Source organism: Gouania willdenowi, chromosome 18 (genome assembly GCF_900634775.1).
Source record: "Gouania willdenowi chromosome 18, fGouWil2.1, whole genome shotgun sequence".
Classification (NCBI taxonomy): Eukaryota; Metazoa; Chordata; class Actinopteri; order Blenniiformes; family Gobiesocidae; genus Gouania; species Gouania willdenowi.
The window spans coordinates 16611549-16635973 of NC_041061.1; the positions used below are offsets into that span (position 1 = coordinate 16611549).

General features: G+C 35.6%; 2 protein-coding genes, 1 long non-coding RNA gene and 4 other non-coding genes across 11 annotated transcripts; 1 reads left to right on the forward strand and 6 right to left on the reverse strand.

Annotated features, from left to right (window-relative positions):
• batf2 (basic leucine zipper ATF-like transcription factor 2) lies at positions 1-12573 on the reverse strand. Of its 2 annotated transcripts, none has more exons than XM_028473870.1 (3): positions 12434-12573; positions 10128-10202; positions 1-2209 (listed from the first exon to the last, which is right to left on the reverse strand). In XM_028473870.1, the coding sequence occupies exons 1-3, from the start codon at positions 12497-12499 to the stop codon at positions 1541-1543; spliced, it is 810 nt and encodes a 269-aa protein (XP_028329671.1). In that variant the 5' UTR covers positions 12500-12573; the 3' UTR covers positions 1-1540. The 2 variants fall into 2 exon arrangements, with proteins under 2 accessions (XP_028329671.1, XP_028329670.1); XM_028473869.1 differs by having other exon boundaries at positions 10128-10205.
• A 1512-nt stretch (positions 12574-14085) lies between these two features.
• arl2 (ADP-ribosylation factor-like 2) lies at positions 14086-16139 on the forward strand. Its single transcript, XM_028473874.1, has 5 exons — positions 14086-14327; positions 14493-14603; positions 15517-15679; positions 15766-15846; positions 15929-16139. Exons 1-5 carry the CDS (start codon positions 14263-14265, stop codon positions 16061-16063), a joined length of 555 nt encoding a protein of 184 aa, XP_028329675.1. The 5' UTR covers positions 14086-14262; the 3' UTR covers positions 16064-16139.
• Positions 16140-16938: 799 nt separating this feature from the next.
• Positions 16939-22416, reverse strand: LOC114480073 (uncharacterized). Of its 4 annotated transcripts, none has more exons than XR_003676052.1 (13): positions 22366-22416; positions 21809-21839; positions 21579-21605; positions 20491-20536; positions 20261-20293; positions 19430-19465; positions 19211-19261; positions 18974-19023; positions 18034-18069; positions 17822-17953; positions 17597-17644; positions 17260-17294; positions 16939-17078 (listed from the first exon to the last, which is right to left on the reverse strand). It is a non-coding gene; the product is annotated as an uncharacterized LOC114480073 (long non-coding RNA). The 4 variants fall into 4 exon arrangements; XR_003676051.1 differs by having other exon boundaries at positions 18030-18069; XR_003676050.1 differs by having other exon boundaries at positions 17822-17844; positions 22366-22414.
• Positions 17147-17220, reverse strand: LOC114480916 (small nucleolar RNA SNORD31). The gene has a single exon (XR_003676196.1). It is a non-coding gene; the product is annotated as a small nucleolar RNA SNORD31 (small nucleolar RNA).
• LOC114480917 (small nucleolar RNA SNORD31) lies at positions 17707-17780 on the reverse strand. The gene has a single exon (XR_003676197.1). It is a non-coding gene; the product is annotated as a small nucleolar RNA SNORD31 (small nucleolar RNA).
• On the reverse strand, positions 18150-18276 carry LOC114480920 (small nucleolar RNA SNORD22). The gene has a single exon (XR_003676198.1). It is a non-coding gene; the product is annotated as a small nucleolar RNA SNORD22 (small nucleolar RNA).
• LOC114480915 (small nucleolar RNA SNORD29) lies at positions 19339-19402 on the reverse strand. The gene has a single exon (XR_003676195.1). It is a non-coding gene; the product is annotated as a small nucleolar RNA SNORD29 (small nucleolar RNA).
• Positions 22417-24425: the final 2009 nt, after the last annotated feature.

A 24425-nucleotide genomic window follows, 5' to 3' on the forward strand; every position in this document is an offset into this window, starting at 1 on the left:
TTTGCTCTGTAGGAGTCGAGAGTTTAACAACTGAGTCACATTTGACGCAAATCAAAGTTTGTATGTGCAAATGGGAGAATTTTAAAAGGAAATTAAATTTCAAAAGGTTTTGGCCAAATTGCAAGTCATCAAAAATCTATAGATAACTTTTGATGTCCCACTTCTCGAGATGATCTCCAAGGATTTTGAGCCCGTCAGTGAAACGCCCTAGGAGGAGTGTGTTAAAATACTTTTGCACCATATTAAATTATCTTCACTCTGTAGGGGGCGCTAACGTGTCAATGTCCGTTTTTGCGCCTTGAGCTGGTTTAGGTCTGGGAGTTTAACAACTGAGTCACATTTGACGCAAATCGGAGTTTGTATGTGGAAATGGGGGCATTTTCCAAAAATTGAATATTTTGTCATTTTTGCCCGAAATTCACAGCTCCGCCCTGCAAACACCGTAACAGTGATCAAAAATCCATGGATAGCTTTCGGTGTCCCACTTCTCTTGATGATCTCCAGCGAGTTTGAACCCCGTCAGTAAAACGCCCTCGGAGAAATGCGTTAAAATACAACGCGAGCGAAAATAGCAATTTTCAATTTTCAATTCAAGATTTGGCGTGGTTTTAATATTTTTTACTTGCCCTGTCATGGTCTACTTCTGTGTCAATTTTCATGATTCTACGATGACATTTTTTTTTTGCCAATTCCTATCTCGTAATGCCTTTTTGGCTGGTGCGTCAAATTTTTGAAATTTTTGGAAATAGCCAGAAATTAGAGAAGCCCACGATTGAATTTTGTTTGAATTTTTGAGACTCTACATAACGGTTCAGTGGGTGAAAAGTAGGTGAGTTGGTTCAAACACTGGGACAAAAAGAAAGAAAGAATAATGATCCAATCCAATAACAATGTTGCCGCAACAATGCAAGTGGGAACGCGCAAGGATTGCCAACTCCTTTGGCAGTATGCGGTTATTGTCAGTTTTCCTAAAAGTTAATGACCTAATCGAGCATTCTGAGGCTTGCAAAAGCAGCTTAATTTGCCTAAAACATTAAATGACATTAAAAGTAAGAGTTAGCGTTTCAAAAATTACATATCACCGTCACACTGAGGAGCAGAACATTTTGATATCTGAATGGTGTATTTTTGATAGAATCTCAGCTATTACTTGAATAATAAAATCATGGTAAAAGATGACAATCCAACGACCAACAAACCCTAAACTTACATCATGTTCTATTAAACTTTTCAACATCATACATTTCAAACTAAACCTTTGTGCCACGATTAGAAGAGAAATAATACTTTATTCATCAAAAATAGCAAAACTCTAACTTCATCTATTCTGACCAAACAGAAATCACTTGAAGTTCTGGTCATTTATGCAAATACGGAACAAACAGCGTTCTGTTTTGGCTCAGTACGGGACGCACCATTTAATGGGCAAATAAGGAACGATTCTGTATTTTAAGGGACGGGTGGCACTGGCAACCCTACGTACGAGTCCAACAAACATGTGAACCAAAGCGAGTTCCTCTCGCTTTGAGAGCACACGACATTAGCCGGTCTGATTTGAGATCCAACAATTGATTTCATCAAGGTCTAAGGCCTCAGACAAGATGGGGTCGTCAGCACAATCATCCTGTAGCAGCACCAGTTGAGAGAATGGAAATAGGGCTTCATCTGAGGGAGTGGTCTGGGGGAGCAGAGCAGCAGGACTGGGCATCACTTCTTGGTTTGGTTTTTGGGCAAATAGCGGAACCATGCTCAGCTCAGGGCTTGTGGGAGGAGAACAAGTCGGCGGCTGTGGAACGGGGCTGAGAAAAAGCACTGGTGGGAGGGAAGCATGGGGAGTTTGACTCGGATGGTTCTTGGGACAAACTTGTGATGCTGCGGCTGTGTTTTGCGTCAGTGAATGCAGACTTGTCAAAGACGTGTCCCCGAAAAGGAAAGCGTCATCGGTTGACTGTGACGGGGTTTGGTTTGACTCAGATTGGAAGTGAGCAGATGTAGTAGAAGCAGAAACCAGACGTTGATCTGTGAATATGGAGTGAGGAGCTGTGGAGTAGATAGCTGAAGGGAAGGCCCCGTCGCTGGATGTGGACCCTCGAAGGCAACAGTTCGGCTCGTGATCCTTCAAAATCCTCTCGTATTTCTCCATTTCTCTTTTCAGCTCAGCGATCTCATTCTGAAGTGTGGAGTTGGATCGCTCCAAGGTTTGGAGTTCCTAAAATAAAGAGGAGGCAGAAAAATGTAAATAAACATAGATCGAAAAAAATGAGCGAGATTCAAGATTAACATCAGTGGAGATTTAACGGTCAAACAGGCTTGGGGTCAATTACATTTTTCAGTTACAAGTATGATTTCAATTACCCATGTTCAATTACAATTACAGTGACTAGCATTTTTCCAATCACAATTGAATTACAATTATTTTTTATCCTCAGACAGTCTATTTCAATTACGTTCTCAATTACTGAAGTTTAATTACAATTAATCACAATTACTGAGCCTGAAATAAACAACCTAATTAAAGTTAACCTTCCTCTTGTGTTAGCTTTCTGTTAGCATCTCAAATGATAACGGGTTCTAAATCAGCTAAAAACAAATATCTATGATCTAATTTCTTTCCTATCTATTGGTTACCTTGTTAGGCTTCCTAATCAATGAAAATATAGGTTTTAATATTTTTGGTGTGGGTGTCTGAGCCTTTTATGTGTCAGTATACCCCTCAATTTTTATTTTTTCAAATAATAAAACGTGGGAAAGCTTGATATGTAACATACGTTAATAATTGTTACCTACATATGTGTAGAACTGTACAAAAAACTATAACATGGTTCCCCACTTTAATGTTATTAAACCACCACCACCACATTAAAACCATCAAGAAAAAGTTTAGTTGGACAGGCAATTTTTGTTAAATTTACATTTTTCCATGTTATTTATACATTTAAAAAAACAAATGTTACCATTTTTTTTTTTTTTTTTTAATGTGAGACTAATTACAATCATAAAATCATACTTCTTATGTGTTAAAATGTAAAACTTCATTAAAACATTGATTTAAGACATTTTAATGACAATGAAGGCCTTATTTTTAAATTCAGGAATTTAATGCTTTTTAAGACTTTTTAAGGGTCCACTGGAACCCTGATGTTACATTTTGGGTTCATTATTACATTGTGGGACAAGCAAAATATTTTTCCCTTAATCGTGTAAACATTTTATTACATCATAGAGTGAGTCAATGATTTATGAATTATACACTGTTAAAGCCTTTTGGAGAACTCTGACATTTACTAAATCTTGACATTTTTGTAATTTTTTTTGCAAATTACTCTAATAGTGTACACAACATTACTGAATTGAACTGAATTAAATAAACATGATCTTTAAAAAAATTCAACAAAGAAAAGAGTCGCTGGTAAGAATAATTCACAGACCAAATTTGAAAAAAGTTGATTTTGAAGGGATTTTTAATTCTTCTCTATGGAATTGAATATGTATTTTTTTTTTTTTTTTTTTTTTTTTACATTCATGATCAACATTATCATGAATTAAAAGTCCTGCGTCAAGGGTACAGGGTTAACAACAATCACAAATGTAAGGGTATATGTAAGATATATTATGAATTGTAATTTGCTTGTGTTAGATAGATTATGAATATTAATGTACATTGATACAACTAAATATATTACCAAAACCAACAACAAGCAAACCACACAAAAATGATGTTAATCATGCAGACATGTTACAGTGGCAGACAGCATTCTACAGATAAGTTGGTACATTTAAATGATAATGATGCTCAATTCTTTGTCATCATTATCACGTATACCGGATTTTAACTTGGAAATGCATCATGCAAAAAAATAAGTGAGAAAATACAGGACATCATGCTAAGAAAAGTGCTACAAAATAGACAGAAGAAAAGCCACAATTACACTAATATAATGCACCAAAAGCCACAATATAGCATCATTTTTGCAAAGTTTTCTGGTGGGGGGACATGCCCCCCGACCCCCCTAGGTACCGCGCGTCATTGCCGTGCATCACCGGCAATTTGCAGCGAGTTTTAGCCTTTTACTTAATTTTTTAAGCCTACTACTACCTCTTTTTTTTTTTTTTCTGGACATCTCTGAGAAACCCAAAGGAGAACTGAAATATTTCAACAATGCAAGATCAGCGTGAAATGTATGGGCTTTTGAGGAGAAGGTATGAGAATCTAGTTCTGTGCTGATCAGTGCAGAAATAAAGCGGTTAATCCAGACAGGAACTGCCAAAACACGTCCCACAAATGGAGTGTCTAACATTTGTTTATTGCAGTGATAAAACTTCATCCTACAGCTTTAGTCAAATTAAATTCAAGACTTTTTAAGACTTTTTTTATTCCCACTAGAAACCAAATTTATCACCAACTTCACAATAAATATAATTCCACATCAATTACATAGGGTTAGGGTCATTTTACTAGTGTCTAGTGCAGACGTGCAACTGGCGGCCCCCCAAAGTAAACACACAAAAATACACAAAATGACAGTAAAATACACAAAAAAAACAGACAAAAACACATGATGACAAAAAAACAAAAAAAATAAAAAATTGCCAGAAATCTATAAAACAAAAACCAAAATCCCAAAAATAAAAGCCATTAAATTTTTTTTTTTTTGTTTTGTTTTTGTTGGACAGGCAATTTTTGTTACATTTACATTTTTCCATGTTATTTATACATTTAAAAAAACAAATGTTACCATTTTTTTTTTTTTAAATGTGAGACTAATTACAATCATAAAATCATACTTCTTATGTGTTAAAATGTAAAACTTGATTAAAACATTGATTTAAGACATTTTAATGACAATTAAGGCCTTATTTTTAAATTCAGGAATTTAATGCTTTTTAAGACTTTTTAAGGGTCCACTGGAACCCTGCTGTTACATTTTGGGTTCATTATTACATTGTGGGACAAGCAAAATATTTTTCCCTTAATCGTGTAAACATTTTATTACATCATAGAGTGAGTCAATGATTTATGGATTATACACTGTTAAAGCCTTTTGGAGAACTCTGACATTTACTAAATCTTGACATTTTTGTAATTTTTTTTGCAAATTACTCTAATAGTGTACACAACATTACTGAATTGAACTGAAATGTTACCATTTTTTTTTTTTGTTTTTTAAATGTGAGACTAATTACAATGATAAAATCAGTGTACTGCGACGTGTAGCCCAAGATGTAAGAGTAATTAACAGTATTTAGATCAGGTGTACAGTGGAGTGATATGATCCGTAAGACGTCCAAGTGCTGTTGTTGTGTTGCTGTATATCAGCACTCTTGGAATGTCTGTCGTTCAATCAAATCCCTTGGTGGGGACAAACTGTTGTAGCACTGTGAAGACACACACCTTTCTTTCACTAACCAGTAATTTACCGAACCGGTTACAACAGCTAGCGTGTCAACAACGGTTATGGTTTCATTCTTATAATGTGTCACCTTCAAGAACAAATTATATGTCTTCTACTCACACTGATATAATAGTATTAAAGTATAAAGTATTAAAAACCTAAAGCCATCAGTCAAAGACTATTGTATGACTCTAATATGCATTAAAAGTGCTGTGAGGATCTAATGTGATACGATGAAAAACAAACCTGGCAGAGCAAAATTAATTAAAACAAAATTAAATTAAATTAAATTGCAACATATAAGCATAAAATAATTTGATTTTTTTTTTTTTTATAATTATAATTTGTTCCAGACATGTCAAAACAAATACACGTACAAATAGAAAAATAAATAAATAAATATATAGAATATTTAATAGTTTTTCCATAAATAAATCTTTTCTAAATAAATCTAGATAAATAGTTAAATCTATTTTTTTTTTTACAAGTATACATCTAAAAACTTTAATGAATGCACACGCCCCAATCTATATATATATATATATATATATATATATATACAGTATATATATATATACATATATACATACACACACACACACGTATAACATCTATATCAAGTAGGGATGTAACGATTCACTCAACTCCCGATACGATTCGATTCGCGATACTGGGTTCAACGATACGATTCTCTCACGATTTATTTTACAAAATGGGACTGTAGACAAATTTTTTTATTGGGAAAAAAACTAGAAAATGCTGTATTATTTTATTTTTATTTTTCATTGTCAAAAGAATTCCTTGATAAACTATTCAAAACAATGCAATTTAACTATAAATAAATCTTGAATGAAATAAATAAAGGAATAATACAAATGAAAATGAAGCCTATTAATTTAAATTCTGGTTCTATAATAAACAATGCAAAACTGCATAATAGTTCTTTTTCTTTTAAAAGTGCAACTGAAAATGTATTTTGTGCCTTAACAAAAAAAATCGTGATTGCACTGATTTACGTCATATTAGTTTGGACCAGCAGAGGGCGCTGGTAACACAGTGGTCGGTTGGCATGCAGATATCTTGCAGTGAAGAAGAGAAGCTATGCTAGCAGACAGAGCTAATAGAAAAACGTGACTTTTACAGATATTCAAGTAATATTACAGATATTCTTTTGGTGCTAAAGGGGTAATGAATCATTTATTAACATATTTAAGAGTAGAAGGCGGCCAGAAAGAAAGTATTAGCAGACTCTGCCCACCGCCAAACTTGTAGATAGAAAAAGTACTGCGATTCAATTTTCAGAAAATCGATATCAACCGTGATACCTATGAATCAATTTTTAACTGCCTTACGATTAATCGTTACATCCCTAATATCAAGTATAACACGTTTAAAGATGAATGCACAATCAACCACTCTTTCATTGTCCCACCCATCCTAACTTCCTCTCCCCTGTTCCTTTCCCCCCATTCAGGTGTGTAACACTGTCCTCTTTTTATAAAATCTTCCCTTCTAATAAAGATTTTAATTTAAATGAATGTTTCCTTTTGTGTCATTGCAATAATAAAACATGCATAATAAATAAAAACATGTTTAACAGATTTAGAACATGATAGATGGAATATTGACCCCCTATATAAACATACATATATCAGGTTTGGAGTCAATTATATTTTTCAATTACAAATAGCATCTCTTATGATGAGGGGTCAGTTGGACCCATGTCTTAAATCAGCTGTAATATACTCTAAAAAATATTATCTATCATCCAATTTGTTTCTCATCTATTGGTAACCTTGTTAGGCTTCCTAATCAATGAAAATTTTGGTATTAATGTCTTTGGTGTGGGCGACTGAGACTTTTTTCTTGCTGTATACCCCTCAGTTTCAATTTAAAAAAGATAAAATGATACTCAAAAAGAAATGAAATGTAGTGGGAAAAGTTGATACGAAACATATTTTAATAATTATTAACGACATATGTGTAAGACATAGAACTGTATCATGATTCCCCAGTTTTGCGTTTTTATTAAATTGTAGTTTTTATAGAATTTTCACACCAAATAAGATTAAAAAGTCAATTATCTGAACTCAATTACGATTACAACAGCAACAGATATTTTCAATTACAGTTCCAATTATAACTACAACTGCAAGCAGTTATGAAAGGGGGCCAAGCCTTCCCGCGCGACTCGACCCCCAGGTTTCGCGGAGCCCGTGGAAGTACGTCACGAAGGATGACGGGCTCGGGACGAGCGTCAGGACACAGGCCAACGTGCCATTTGCTGTGAACAGGTGGATATGAAGTTTTGGAAGATGTTATTTAAAGTGTGAAAGTGACGAGCCAAAATGCGTTTGCACCCATTATAGCGCCACCTAGTGGTGCATTTTTTGGTATGGGTGATCTGTGTGCTCTTCTATAGTAAACCTGTAAATTTCACAGCCCTCAACATATTACTTAAGCTGAAATAAGGGTTTGTTTGTTTATGTGTTATGATGTAATAAGCCATGCTCACTTTGACCAATCGCGAATAAATTTGAGATAAGACCTCAGGAGGCACCCAAGATCATACCCACCAAATGTGGTAAAAATTGGTATTGCCATTTAAGAGATACAAATATTCCATTATTGCAGCGCCCCCTAGTGGCGTAATTTATTAAAGTTTTGCTGATACCCTTACAGTCACATGCCAACCAAGGATCTCAGATTTGGTGTTGTTAGCATTTATTTTGACCGAGATATGCAACAGTTAATCATTTTTATAGCTAGCTAGAAAACTTTACTCAATAATTATTCAGGCATATTTTGAGCCAACAACATTATTTTATCAACTTTAGATCAAGTCCAAATGAAGACTCTACGTGCCAAGTTTCATGCTAATTGGACAAAACCCCAGAGGAATTTGAAAAAGTAGGTTTTTAATATGTCGTGACTTACAAGAAGCAATATGCTGTGGGAGTGGGCGTGGCCTATGTCAGAAGATGCGACTCTATGTAGGGAACATGTGAATATGAATTTTTTGAAGATGTGAATTAAATTGTGAAAGTTAGAGGCCAAAATGCTTTTGCAAATATAGCGCCACCTAGTGGCACAATTTTTGGTATGGGTGGTCTGTGTGGTCTTCTATATCTACCCTGTAAATTTCACTGCCTTCAACATAATAATTCAACAGAAATAAATGTTTGTTTATTTATGTGTTATGATGTAATAAGCCACGCCCACTTTGACCAATCGCGAATAAATTTGAGATCTCACCTCAGGAGGGACCCAAGATCATACCCACCAAATCTGGTAAAAATTGGTCTTGCCATTTAAGAGATATGTATATTCGTTATTTGTAGCGCCCCCTAGTGTCCTACATTTTTCAAATTTGGCGCATACCCTCACAGTCACATGCCAACTAAGGACTTCAGATTTGGTGATGTTAGCATTTATTTTGACCGAGATATGCGCCAGTTCGCATTTTTATAGCTAGCTAGAAAACTTTACTCGTGAATAGTTTGCGCATAATTTACCAGAACAAACTCATTTTGATAACTGTATATCATGTTCAACTGAAGACTCTATGTGCCAAGTTTCACACTGATTGGACAAAACCACAAGGAGGAGATCGAAAAAGTAGGTTTTCCAGTTTTTGCGATTTTGCTCTGAGAAAAGTTCAGGCGGAAATGGGCGTGGCCTAGCCCAGGTGATTCAGTGCTATTCAAGGAATCTGTGGATATGAAGGTTTTAAATTTGCAACAAACGGTGTGGGAGTTATTGGCCAAAACGCGTTGACCTTTGTTATAGCGCCACCTGCTGGCGGACATATGTGAATTTTTGCGTCCAAGGTACGCGGGGTGGTCTGGACCCAACCCCCAAAGGACATCGCCCTACCTTGTACGGTTTAGCCTGCAGCACCACTTTTACCGGGGAAACATAATAAATAATAAAAATCCTTACGATTACAATAGGGTTCCTAGCACCGCTGGTCCTAGGAACCGCGTATGTAATTCCTGGCCATAATTGTAATTTAAAATAAAATATGCGATTAAAATTATAATTGACCCCAACCCTAATATTGATATATATATGTTGTATGTTATTTATCTTCAATTTTTAGATAAAATCATGTCTGTGTCAGAAAGGAAAAATGCACAGCGGGACCTGCGACGCTCCCTAGTAGCGCGTCCACCATGTATTGTGAATGTAAACCTGCCGCTTTCAACGCGTTTGGTGTGAACGCACCATTAGCTGAACATGTTAAAGGTTGAATGGTCAAAATCGGGATAAAAGTAACAAATTAACGGTATAAAAGGGATAGCATAAATATCGGGAACTTTCTGCATTTTTTTGATAGCTTGTTTGTCAAATTACTACAGTTTTATGCCTCCTGCCTCCTCACTAATAAAATACCTCTGCTGAAAATAGCTGACATTACCAACTAAAGCCATAAAGGCAGAGGAATGGTGTGTACTTCTATGGCTGTCTTATCTTAACTATGAGTGGTAACAACAGTGTGTCCTCACAAGATAAGGAAGGCCAGTGTTTGTGTGAGAGAGAGCGGTTGGGGAGGGTGAGAGGAAATAGCAGTGCAGAGCGTAAGCCCTTCTCCTAAGGCAGAGTATTTACAAGAAACAGCCCTGTGCCACACACACACACACACACACACACACACACACACACACACACACACACACACACACACACACACACACACACACACACACAGGTGACAAAGTGAATGTGTGAGACCTCGTGCAGCTCATCTGCTCTCTCCGTCTGCTTTCTGCGACTCTTCCTCGCTGCGTCTCTGTTCTTGTCTCGTCTCTTCTGTGGACAAACAACAAAAACGCACACAGTGGTACACATTGTGTGACGTTAGTGTAGGTGGGGGCCATTGAGCATGACCAGTTCACTGATGTTGCGTTATGCTGGACTATTTCACCAGGTCATGAGAGAACAGCATGTGGCATCTTACGGTAATTACTAAAGCAGTCCAACAAACATCAAAGTGTTCCACACTGAACTGATCCACAAAGTAAAACACAATTAATGCAGCTTAACAAACACACACACAGTCAATGCAATGGGTTTTTTTTTTTTTGTCATCATACTGGCAGAGTAGCCAGACTGAGCAGTTTGAAGCAGCTTTAATGTTGAATAGAATCAAGGATTACAATATTAAATCCCTATTTATTAGACCTGCAATGAATTAAGTTTCCAGCTCAAGTAAATATCTAATGAGTCTGAATTGATTTGTATTGTTGGATTTACGCTGTGCAAATCTATTAGGATTATTATTTTATTTTTCAATTTAAAAAAAAAAAAAAAAAAAATCTACTATTTTTATTATAATTTCTTTATTTTTCTGTGTTAATGAAATGTATTGATACCCACATAATGACATAATGGTGTTTATTAAAATTGGGTATCATTAAAAAAATGGCAGTTTTTGAGTGATTTCACTGGTATTAATTGTAATACTTAATGAAATGAAAATAGTTTTGAACTATTTTGGAGAACATCGTGTTATCCTGATTGGTACTGTTAATAATATTACCTGCTGTCCAAAGTAGCACCCCCAAGAATAAGGACTGGTGAGTTATCAAAATTAAATAGAATGGAAAAATATATTTCAAACTTTTGTTAAATAATTAGCCATTAAGGATTTTTTTATTTTATTTTGGGGGGGGGGGGGGGGGGGGGTGCTAAAATAAAAATATGAAATAGTGATAATTTGAGATTCACGAACATTAAAAGTAAAACCTTTAAAAAGTTGTAAGGATAACAATGACCGATAAAGTTAAATGTTCATAAGTAGGAACATTCATTAACAAGTATTATCGTCTTTTCGGTCCTATTTTGAACAGTTTTAAATAACTTAACATCCCTCCTCAACTATTCCCCACCCCTTCCATTGTCCTACCCTGACTCCCTCTTCCCTGTTCCTTTCCCCCTCTTTTAATATTCCCCCTTTAATCAAGTTATTCTTTCTTAATAAATTGTCTTCTCTATCCACAGCATATTTCTCTAAATTTGCAGCACTCAATTGATTTGAGTTCTGGACCAAGTGATGATAAGTCGAGACCCACAAATTGTTTAATACTATCATAACATGTTGCTCTTAGATGACATAAATCCATCATATTACCACAGTTCAACATCAAACCAAATGTTTATAATAACAATCATAATGCATTGGATTTTATATAGTGCTTTTCATTGACAAGCATTATTCTTTCACTCCACACACAGTGGTGGTAAGCTACTATTATAGCCACAGCTGCCCTGGGACTGAATGACAGAGGCGAGGCTGATAGTGCACCATCGGTGCCTCTGACTCACTCACACACCACATTCATAATAGGCAATGTGGGTAAAGTGCCTTGCCAAAGAAAACCACGAGAATGATTTGGCTAGAGCGGGATTCAAACCCCAAACCCTTCGGTTGTTGGACGACCCACTCTACCACTGATCCACGGTCAGCTTTTTATGCTGAGAAAACTCCTGGTTTCCTGTTTATTTGAGTGGGACAGTGTGTACTAATGGACAGCCAAAGTTATAAATACATCGGATTTAGCTCAACGCTCATTTGGCTAAACATACACAACTATATATTACAATACACAGCGATAGTGTTGTGCAAAACACAAAGACAGCAGACATAATCAGAGAATACGTTATATAAATACAATTATCCTATTTAAATGCTGGATTAAAATGCCTCAGCCTGTTCACTATAACAAGATACACACACACGCTAGTGCATGAAGAATAAATGGTAAGAATACACATATTTAAATGTACATAAATGGGGAACGTACAAATAAATTTGGTATTATTATTAATATTATTTGGTCACTCCCTGCTCTCTAATGTTTTGTATGTGCAATAGTTTAAAACTATGAAAACTAATTTAAAAAAAAGAATACACATATTTAGTGATCACCACACTTTCATTCACAACAACAAAGATTGCACCACATAAAAAAATTAAATATTATATTTTGAATGTTTTTTTTTTTGTAAATAATGAAAGAAGATGGAGTGTTACTCACAGGTCCATGGTGCAGGTCGCCGTTCACTGGAGACTCTGTCACGGTCTCCATACAGAGAGGGGACATGTCTCATGTGGACTATCCGTCTGCAGCAGGACCCAGGACACCCACACCAACACACCGAGTCTCCATCCTGCGCTGATGACGCAACACTGCTCAGCTTCTTTCACTTTCTCTTTATTTTAAAGCGCTCATTTCAGGTCAAAGAGAAGGGGGCTGTGCTGCCTTCAGGGGCCGTCAGTTATTTTCACATTGGACTGATTTTTTTTTTTTTTTTACCCGGAGAGAAAAAAGTCAATAAAATAAAATTCAAGCATTTCTAGAAGTGTTTTCGCTGTTATCACGCATAGTAGCTGACATATCTGTGAGACACATGTGTGAATATAAGTCATTTCCGATTATCTGTGAACGTGCCTCAGGGCAGGAAACCTGTTTGCACTCCTGACCTTATAAATAAACATGTTTCCAAACATGTAGGGAAGTTCTACTGTGTGTATTCCAAGAAATTTAGGAGGAGGATGGTTTATGCAACTGAGGAAGAAGAAACATTGCCAAATCATTAACATTTTAGCAGGCAGTACTTTTTTTAGCAACTCTTTTTTCCACCTTTCTTTCATTCCTTTTTGGCATTGTTAACATTAGTTGGTTTTGAATTCTTTATCAATTTGAGTGTATGTATGTATTTATGTTACTCGAAAAACATGGAGGTAGATTTGTGTCTTTATTATTCAATCTGAAAAAAAAAAAAAAAATTCAATTAAAAAAAGTTTAATACATGTTTTCAAGCAAAGAAAAAGTGTTAAAATAATTGCACTTGAAGACTTTTTTTTCTTTGATTAATTGATTTTGTAGATCCTTGCTTGTTCTATAATCTTTATTTCTGATCAAATAATTGTAATTCAAGTGTCACAGATGTATGGAGGTAGATTTGTGTCTTAACTATTAAATCTTTAAAAAGTAACTTTAATTTAAAAAACACATTTTCAATCAAAAACATTTTTTTTTTAATCAAAAAAGAAATATTTTCAAGCAAAGAAAAAAAGTTTACATATGCAAAAAAAAAAAAATTTGAGGCCCAAATAATTGCATTTCAAAAGTTTTTTTTTTTCTTAATTGAATTTTTTTTTTTCTTTGATTAAAATTATTTATTTTTTGATTGAAGTCATCTTTTTTGTATTTGGGTCATATTATGTGTAGTACATTTGTGTCCTTATTATTCAATTTTTAAAAAAAAGTTTTAAAAAAAATGGCAATCAAAGAAAAAAATGTCAATCAAAAGAATATTTTCAATTCAAGAAAAAAAAAAGCGTCTATTTTTGTTTTAACCCTTTTTTTCTGTGATTAAAAATATTTATTTTTGAGTGGAGTAAAACATTTTTGATTGAAAAGGTTGTTTTTTTATTAAAGTGATTTTTTTTTAATTTTTTTATTGAATAATAAAGACACAAATCTACAGCCTTAGAAAAAGAACATTTTTAGGCCTATCTGCATTTTCCATGTCGCTCTCATGTCGGCCACACGGAAGCGCTGTGAGTTCTTTCCACGCCATGCACTAGCCACACCTTTAAATGAGCTACAGCCAATCACTGATTAGCAACGCTAGTAACCAGCCAATCAACAGTCGTCTTACTCATCGTGTCCAATCAGCGCTGTTCTTACTGCGGAAATTCGGAATGTGGCTTCTTCCTGCATTACGTATTTCCCCTCAGATGGAATGCGTCTTTTGCCTTTAATTGCAGTTAATGGACGTTAGATATCTTAGAAACACACGTTGACAACTACAAGTGTGGATATTTATTTATACTAAAGCAGAGCCTGACGGTGTCGTGATGGGTTTACTTACCATTCTGAAACAGATGAAGCAGAAGGAGCGGGAGATTAGGCTGCTCATCTTGTATCCTTTTAACTCAGTGTTAGCCTGATTCAAAGCAATGTTAATGTGATAAAACGCTAATATTTGTCAGGAATAATAATATATAATAAGTGCCACCTGTGTTTGTAGTTCATTTGTGCTGTGTCACGTGTGGTGGTCGGTTTTTCTTTGATGTGCTGCGTTCAGGGGCCTGGATAACGCTGGGAAAACTACAATAGTGAAAAAGTTTAATGGGGAAGACGTGAGCACCATTTCTCCCACTTTGGGCTTCAACATTCAAACGCTGGAACATCGAGGGTAAACACTGCAATACACACCCGAACATGTTAGCCTGTCTGTTGAAAACACGTGTGGAGATTTCCTACACAAATTCAGATGTTTATATTTCCTACATTTAATGCAGCTACATCTGTGATACTTGAATTACAATTAATTATTTGATCAGATATATATTTTAAATTACATACATTTTCTTCTTATTTTAATTTTAAATATTTGTATGTTGTGTGTTTGATTTTAATTCTGTGTATTTGTTTTGTACATTTTGTTCACTTTATTTATACGTGTATTAGGGCTGGGAACAAAATCGATTTATCGAATTTGTAGCTAAAAACAAGTTTGAGTTTAAAAATTTGAGTTACCGTAGCGTGATGTGAGCTGCACTTTTGACAATAAATCTTTATTTTGTGATTATTCTATGCATTTTAACTCTTGAGGACAATCACAACAATAAAGTTGCACTTTTGACAATATGTCTGATGTCTGCAGTCATTTTTAAATGCATTGGAGAGGGAAAAAAATAATTGAAAATCGAAATATTAGTTTTTTAGCCAAAATCAATTAGCCCTGACATGTGTATATGTTTGTCTATATATATATGCATTCGTGATAAGTTTTGTTTTATTTAATGGGTATCATATCTATTGCGCTGCATGACTATTTGTTAAACACTACTGTTGCTACTATTCTATTACTATCATTGCCACTGTTGTTGACTTTTTTTTGGTTTATCCTTTATCCTGTTGTTTTTTAGGCACGTAATTACTGTACCAAATGTGGAAATGTTTGTTAATTGAGTGCCAAAAATGTGGAGTTTTGTAAAGATTATAGAATGAGCAAGCGTCTACACATCCTCATTTACTATACAAAAGGTGAAGAGCAGGAATATCATCCATGATGTCACTAGTAGGTTGTGTTTGGACTCTTGCAGATATAAACTGAACATTTGGGATGTAGGCGGTCAGAAGTCTCTGCGCTCGTACTGGAGGAACTACTTTGAGAGCACAGACGGGCTGGTGTGGGTGGTGGACAGTGCAGACAGACTCAGACTGGAGGACTGTCGACAGGAGCTGAACTCACTGCTGCTGGAGGAGGTACAGAGAACCACGCCAACAGCCGCCATAAACATTAACACTTGTGCGCGGACAGTTTCTACATCGTTTTCTTCCTGTTTGTGCAGAGACTGGCTGGAGCCACGCTGCTGGTTTTTGCCAATAAACAGGATTTACCTGGAGCGCTGACGAAAGAAGCTATACAAGAGGTGAGATGCAAAAACAAAAAAAAAAGGAAATGTTCTGGGGGGATTTTCAGTTGTGCATGAGCATCATTTCATGTGCGTGCAGGCGTTGGCCCTGGATGAGATCAAGAGTCATCACTGGAGCATCGTTGGCTGCAGTGCAGTGACGGGAGAGAACCTGCTAGTGGGTGTGGACTGGATCCTGGATGACATCTCAGCCAGGATTTTCTCTTGCGACTGAGGCTCCAAACACACAGAACGACATTAGATCGCCCTGTGTGAATTGGTTATTTAAATAAAAGAAATGGTGTGTGCTACTTTGCCTTCATTCCTTAACTGTCCACTGAACCAAATATAGAAACCAGTTTAAGTGTTTTTCACTGCTTTTAAGATATTCCTTAACATTTTATTCGTATATATTTAATCTGTGCTAAATCAACATTAATAGGAATAAGTGCATGGCAGTATGTTAAGGCTTTGAAAATATCTGGATTAACCATTTGTGGTCACCTTACATTAAGCAGCATTGTTTGCTTTTCATGGTTTCAGATGGTCATTAGTAGTTCTTTCAAATAAACAGACTGCTAGTATTTACTGTTCTTTAATCTGTACTTTCACTTCTGGAAGGATTTAAGTACCAACATGTTCTTCACTTAAACTATGGTCATTTACACTTCAGATTTAGCATATTAAATATTAGAAATAGTTTTATGAATTTAATCACTGTACAATTTGCACAGGGTTTTAACAGCTTGGGTCACCATTTCAAGACTTTTCCATTTAAATTTAATACAAACTTCACAGTCAACATAACAGGGGAGAGGCCACATTACATAAAGGTTTTTTTTTTTAGTGCAGATGTGCAACTGGTTGCCCCTAAAGTAAACAATCAAAATTCCAGGGAAATATGAATATATACAATAAAATTTTAAGAAAAATCTTCTGATAGGTAATTTTCCCATGTTGTTGATGCATTAAAAGATAAATGTCTTAATTTGAAAGGTGAGACTTAACTCTTTGGAAACATTTATCTTAGAATTTTATTGACAAGACCTTATTTTTACTTCCATGTAAGAACAGGTTAAGATTAAAAAAAAAAAAAAAAATTCAACCCACTGGCTTTTCATTGAACATATTTTATTTTGTTTACTCAATGTGAAAAGAAAGACAAAAATGACAAAGAAACTTCTAGAACTTAGACACAATCACCATAATAAGCAGATCAATTTGCTGGATCAGCGATTGATGTTTTTAAACTGTAAAAGAAAAAACAACATCTTAAAACATTACATTCTTACATTAAATTTATTTTTTAATCAGCTTTTTAAGATCAGAGGGGTACCAATCAGTCATGAATCTTCAGACTGGGGCGGTAATAATACACTCATCACGTCTAAAAATATAGAAGCTAACATCAAACACTGCACAAATACTCACCAACACAAAGAGTTGTAGTTTAATCCCATCGTTCCCTGAAGGTGAAAATTAAAACAAGTTACATAAAAACAGCGAAGAACCTTGTGCATTATTGTTATAAAGTGGATCAGTAGTGGAACACAAGTCATTACGTTGGCCAGTCCTTCATAAAGCTTCAGAAGATCACCTTACACCTGTGTTAGACATAGCAGCAGGGTTCTCAGTGTCTCACCGAGCCAATAAAAGAGCGGCCAAGGCAGGAGACAAATCTCCGACTAGAACAAACAGTCATCATCTCCCAGTGCGTGTCAATATACCCCATTAACACCGCTCCCAGTGAAGTCACTGATATACATACCGTTAGACCAGCTCAAGAGGTTGTGATGTCACTACAATGTTTCAGCTCCTGTAAGAAAACGAGACTGTTAGTTCAGATTGATGGAAAAAAGAACTGAATGTTTTCATAGGTATTTATCAGAGGGGTACCAATCAGTCATGAATTTTCAGACTGGGGCGGTAATAAGAAACTCATCACAGCATTTATATACTATGCACATGTTTCAGTTACAGATTAAATACTCACCAATCAGAGGCAGTGATGTCACACTGTAACAAAAATAAAAAGGTGGCTTAGAAAATATCCCAAGGATACACGTTCTAAAAAGGTTCTGAGATGTCGTCAGAGGGGGATACCAATCAGTCATGAATTTTCTGACTGGGGCGGTATTGGACAGTCATCAATGTAACATTAATGGCAAGGGGAACTTAATTTTTTGTTTTTTTAAACTTACCTACATTGTATTTTTAGTCACACCATGGATCAGATCCATCCTAGAACAAGAGATACACTGTTAACCATCTGAAGTATATAGCATAAAGCTAAACTTTCATCTAAAATAAACTCCACTCTTTCCATTCAGACAGTTGGTAACCCCAACAAGTTATCCTCTTGTTGCCAAGGCAACACCAGTGGGTTCACCTTTTCAGGTTCTGGCGTTGACACGAAGCATAAGACGTTTGCGGGAGTCATCATAAAGGAAACTAATGATTGCGCAGTGGCTGATTAAAAGCCTGCTGTACGTTTTAGGACACGATCTGGTCTCAGAGTCGTCGGGAAAACCTCCCGTCATTGGTCAGACGAAATGCTCTTTAAATGACACAGCATCAGACTTCAAAATAAAAGTCATTGGATTCAACTGCCTAGGGACGTAAAACACGACAAGATGAACTTTGAAGAAACTGGAAATACACACGTCAATATGTACAGCTTAGGATATAAGTCAATTGAAAGTGGTCATTTGTCAAATTTGAAGATATTAGTGCTTAATACATTAGTTTAACTGTATTTATTAAAATACATTATCTCAACTTTAAAAAAAAAAAAAAGGTGAAACTGTTTTTCATTTTACTTTGTAGTAAATGTACTACTTCTTGTACTTTCAAAATAAAAAACCATCTCACATTTTATGGCCAGAGGCTGTTATAAGTCTGATGACCTGTATTTTGAAGCTTTAGACCTGACCTTGATGGGGTTCAAACACATACTTAATGTCATGTTGAACTTGTCTTTTATTTTGAAAGAAACTTATCTTTAGACAGACATGCTTTGAAATTCATGTTCCACATGGGTTGTGATTTAATAGCTGTGGCATAATGTGGGTCCCGGGGGTGAGACCAGTGAAAAGCTTTGTCCTAAAATGTACACCGTACTGGTGTAACGTAAAAGTTCACTCACCTCCATGACAGATTTCATCCTTTAGTGAAACGTCTCACTACTGCAGTCGCCTGAAACACAAAAACCAACGTTTAAGGCACAAATCTTCCCTCGCGCTCTGCATTAAAGCGTGAACATTCACTGATGTCAGATAATGATAATTTCTCAGCAGGTGCTCAGACGAACGAGATTCCAAAATTATCTCATCATTATCAGGACGTCATTGACGGACAAGATGCGTCAGGGAGGACTCGTCACCTTTTTCTAATGCGGCACGAGAACAGGTTTCAACGCATCCCAGGACAACACCTGAAAAGTAAACAGTTTCCATTAGAAAAAGTGTTTATCTATTAATGACTAATATATTTCATTAGGCTACATTAACAGTGGCTCAGTTGTTCGTGTCGTTTCACATTGAATCAAAGTGAGCTAAGTTCATCATCATTGCCACTGCTGATGTTCATAGTGGGAACTCACCGAGGCTGAAGAGTCCATGACGTACTCCCACAGACCCTGCAGAGACCACCAGGTGTTAGACTAGATCACCACCACATGTGGTCACATGATAGTGACTCATGTTTGATCAGGGCTTTGGTGACAAGCTGCCATGAGACATTAGTCGTCCAGGTGTATAAAGGGTGCTAACCCATGTCATCCTCTCAAACAAACCACTACAGCCAGGGTTGGGGGTCATTTTAACAAGTTTATATAATTCACCCTGTAAGTCATAAAAATTTCACATTATAACTTAATGCGAAACTGGGTAACCACGTTATAGTTGCACATATGACATTTTCATTAATTAGTTATGCTATTTAATACCTTTTATATTTTATGTTGCCTTTTAAAAATCTGACAACACCAGATTAAAATGAGCCTCTTTTGGCTCATTTACAGCTGAGCATGTTTATTAATGTGCATCGTCTTTTTTAAATATCAATAAATATAAATGTTTCACATCAAGCTTCTACATTTTATTAATACACAAAATTGATATCTAGGGGTATACTGACAAAAAAGGTAAGATCATTTTTATTGATTAGAAGCTTAACAAAGCAACCAATAGATAAGAAATTAGATGATAAATATTTGTTTTTTTAGATTGTTTTAGAACCTGTTTTCATAAGAAATGTGAACAGAAAGCCAACACAAGTGCCAAGTTCACTAGTATTTTAAATTGACTTCAAGGACACTAAATCGTAACAAATGCTGGTCACTGATATTAACCAAACATGGGTAATTGTAATTAAAAAAGTAATTAACCCCCAACCCTGCCTATACTTCTCCTTAAAATTATTCTATACTTACAGAGTTACTTCCTCATGCCTCTCATACTGTCACCTAGAGGAAAAAAAAAAAAAAAAAAAACCATGTTAGCCACGTGATGTGCTTTTGATTTAGAATAAAAATAAATAGCGGGGTATCAGATTTAAAGTTGCATCACTATTTTCAGGCATATGCTTGTCATTAAATAATCATCATATCTGCACCCAAAAAAAAATAAAAGCTACACAATTGCTTACAACATCGATGCTCACCAGTTAGGATCAGTCACTGTCGTTAATCGCAGAGCGACGGTTACGCCTGTTGTAGAAAATGTTTCATTAGCAAAAATAGGTTTCCTCAAGGACAAAAACAAATAAAAATGCTCAACAATGCTGCTCAGAATCTGGTAAAGGAGTTTCTTCAAAGGCTGATTCAGTAAGAGAGAGTTCCTAGATCATCACTGCAGCATTAGAACCATCTACATACAGACATGGAGTTATAGATGGACCAGCGTCACAGTGAAATGTTCATGTAGACAGATTAACATAGCAGTGAGTGCAGACTTTAGAAGTAGCAACTGGATGAAATCTTAAATTAGGAAGGAACTTACAAAGCTGTTCAGTAACGAGACATAAACGGACAAATTATGGCTTTGTCAGGTAGTTTAATCATTTCTAAAACACTTACAGGATTAACTGATGGATTCAAGGAAATCTACATTTATTATGCACCGACTGTTAAACATTGGGGTTGTGAAATGATGTGGGGTCACCCGGAATTGAAATGGGGTTGTCTGAAATGTCTAGTATAACTTTCCATTATTTATCTCACAAATATAATTATAGTTCAAATAAAATATGAGCTTTGGTATTTGTCACTTACGCACAAATCCTGTATATGAAAAAAACCACTAATTCTAGAGAAACAATGTTTAATGTAACACTTTAAAAAAAACCATTTGTTTGTATTAAAAGTGATGTTAAACAACGATAAATAAACCAACCTAAAACAAAATAAGCACATTGATATTTTATTGAATCCAACCACAACTATTTTTATTTTTGGAAAGTAACCCATTAAAACAATTTATTGTGTGGAAGGTGGAACAATCATTGATATCATCCCATATTAGGTTAATAAGTGAATTAAGCTTTTGTCAAATACATCTGTAATGAGTCAGTTCACTAAAATATTAATGTCATTTATTGACTAAAACTAGACAAACTGAAGTAGTGCTGATTACTAAAACCAAGTTGCATTTTTAGTCAATATACCTAAAAAATAAAATTTTATCTGAAATAAACAGTTTAACCCCCCTGATCAAATTTAAAAGCTAATTTAATGTGGACACTTTATTTACCTCATGTGGGGTCCACCATCTGCATACCTGAAAGAAAAATAATCAAAGAAAACAGCTTGAGTTTTAAAAAAAATAGCTTCAGAGATGCATTATAAATAAACACTCTGCTACTCAGAATATAAATATTTAAGCTTCCACAAAAGGTTCATTCAGTGAGAGAGTTCAATGTATGCATCACAGTAGCATAACACTAAACTATAAATAACTACTAAACAGCTGCACGATCTTACCTTTGCAGGGCATTTTAAGGCATTTCACCATCTGATAAAAGAATAAAATACACCAAAGATGTTAGCATGCTAACCGTGCACACGTGCTCAACTGAGGCAAAGTGCTAAACATGGCTATTAATAATAATAATAATACTTTTACATCTCTCATCAGAATAAAAAGGTGCAGTCACAGTCATTCAGTACAGGTCTGTGAGTTTATCATCACTGAGAGACGCTGCTGAGAGCAGACATGCTACTGGCGGCCATGACAGCAACACGTGTGTGAGAAAATATCCAGTGCTACACCAAGAACACGTGTTGTAGAACAGGTTGCAGCGAGAATTTCACCAAAATGGAAAGTTTAAAAGAAGGATGGTTGAAGATTGTGTTCATCTAGAACCCCTGAGTCTAAGACGCATCGGAGCTAAAGCTAACAAACTACTTTAATATCTACATGAATAATAACACAGTTCTGCAAAACATTAAATTCAAACACGTGTCTATATGTCCTAGTTCGCATTAAAGGCTTAAGTTTGCAGCACTAACAGTAGCTCAAATGTGTGAATAGGTCTTACCTCGAAGAGAGAGAAAGAGGAAGCGGAAGATGGACGCGGTGCATCGCCTTTTTATGTCCGACTGGAACGCTCCTCCCACCGGCACGGCCCACCAAGAACCTCCGGAACAAAAACTTTATTTATTCCTAAATAAAAAAATAATAATAATTATAACATAAATACAATTATTATTATTATTATTATTATTATTGATTTTTAGTATTTATTTATTTGTGAACCGTTAACTAAAAAAACTGATAAACGGATTTTGACCAAATCTTCAGGAAATATCCGATATAAAATAAAGGAAAAATTGATTAAGTTTTGCGGATGATCCGGATCATTATACTGATTCTGAATCAGTTTAAAAAAAAAAAAAACAACTAAAATCCTCATCAATTAACATTGGCAAAATTCAATAAATTCATATTTCATTTCATAATCGACCGATGATGATGAAATTTGACTTACACACGTAGAGTTGGTTACTCTATCACCCGACTGAGTTTCACCCTGATCAAATAGGGCACCAGTGTCAAACTCAAGGCCAGGGGGTCAAATCTGGCCCTTTGGAGAATCCAATTCGGGCCACAGGGGAAAGTTAAAATGACAGAGAAAACACGAAACATTGTGTAAATAAAATTTAACACTTGCAGGGGCTCACAGTTTTCCCGGTGCTTATATCAAATGATTGCAGTCATTTGGAATGTGGAATGATTTCCTTAAATTTTCCTTAATTTATGACATATTTACTGAATAAAAATTGGTCACAAAATAAATGAAATTTAAAAGAGAAAACCCTGCAGGGACTGATATCTGTCACTTATTACCTGGTTATTGTCGGCACCGTACATAACCTATTTTATGTATCATTTATGCATTGTGTAAAGTGCAAACTTGGGGATAATAATGCTGAAATTGCACGTTTTCCCACCAAAAATCTGCGGCCCACTTAAAATTGAAATACTTGGTATTTGGAGTCGCTTCCTAGTAAGGAGTTAATACGAATGCCTTGCATGTGTTAATGACTCTATAGCACATCCACACACAGAGTAAACTGAATTTCACTGTTTTTTTATTTCAAATATTGCTTCAGTTTGGGCAAATGTCACGTCTTCTGCGCCCGCTTGCCTCGATACACAGCTGCTTTTTAAATAATCAAACCCAACATAAATAAAAGAAAGATACCAAGGGTGGAGGGCAGCTTAGTGGTGCAGTTAATTTCAGTATAATCACATTAAAATGAAATGTTGTTAGTTTTAATTTAACAGTAGAAAACACAGACGCCCTCTGTCCTGTTCCTTCAGGTTGATGAACAACCTTCACCAGAACACACACACACACACACACTCACTGATCAGTGATCATCACCATTCACTCCGACTCTTCCATTTGGTTGCACATCAACACATTGTCGGTCTCACAGCGCCAAACCAAAGGAAGCAAAGATCATTAGTGCTACGAGCTCAGAAACAGTGACAAAGCAGTAATAATCTGACAGTAACAACGAAAAGAAAAGAAGAAGTCAACACATTCATGTCTGTTTCAGAGACTTTTGCAATTTAAAATTCAAATCAACACCAAGGTTAGGCCATGATGCAGGGGTGGACTGGCCATCGTCAACCCGAAGTGGGCCGGTCCTCTACAGTTTTACAGTATGTTTGTTTTTTATGAGCGAGTGGAGGCAGATATGTTAGCAGGGGGCCAAAAATGGTCCAAAAGTGGCAAAAATGTGGCAAGACAAGAGGGAAAAGTGACTAAAATGGGCCAAAAGCAGTCAAGAGTGGGCAAAGAGTGGGCAAAAAATGGGCAAATAAAGAGGAACCAGGTGGGAGATAATGGCAAAGGGTCACTTAAATGGGGAAAATGTGGCAAACAATAGAGAAAAAGCACCAAATGTGGCAAACAGGAGTGAAAAAGGGCAAAAAATGTGGAACAGAAAGAGGCAAAATGTAGGGAAAAAAGAAAACAAGTCGTATTTATTGGGCAAAAGTTATCTTATTTGGATGAAATGTGGCCAAAAAAAATTAAAGAAAGGACAAAAATTGGATAAAAGTGTCAAAATAACTTGCAAAAATTGA

Excerpts from the sequence above, each read along its gene's own strand:
- batf2 (XM_028473869.1), bottom strand. The coding sequence starts at position 12,499 with ATGTCCCCTCTCTGTATGGAGACCGTGACAGAGTCTCCAGTGAACGGC. Across the intron at positions 10,206-12,433 it reads GCGACCTGCACCATGGACCT|AAGAGACGAGACAAGAACAG; the intron begins GTGAGTAACACT and ends GTTTGTCCACAG. Across the intron at positions 2,210-10,127 it reads GAGCAGATGAGCTGCACGAG|GAACTCCAAACCTTGGAGCG; the intron begins GTCTCACACATT and ends TCTTTATTTTAG.
- arl2 (XM_028473874.1), top strand. The coding sequence starts at position 14,263 with ATGGGTTTACTTACCATTCTGAAACAGATGAAGCAGAAGGAGCGGGAG. Across the intron at positions 14,328-14,492 it reads GAGATTAGGCTGCTCATCTT|GGGCCTGGATAACGCTGGGA; the intron begins GTATCCTTTTAA and ends TGCTGCGTTCAG. Across the intron at positions 14,604-15,516 it reads CAAACGCTGGAACATCGAGG|ATATAAACTGAACATTTGGG; the intron begins GTAAACACTGCA and ends GGACTCTTGCAG.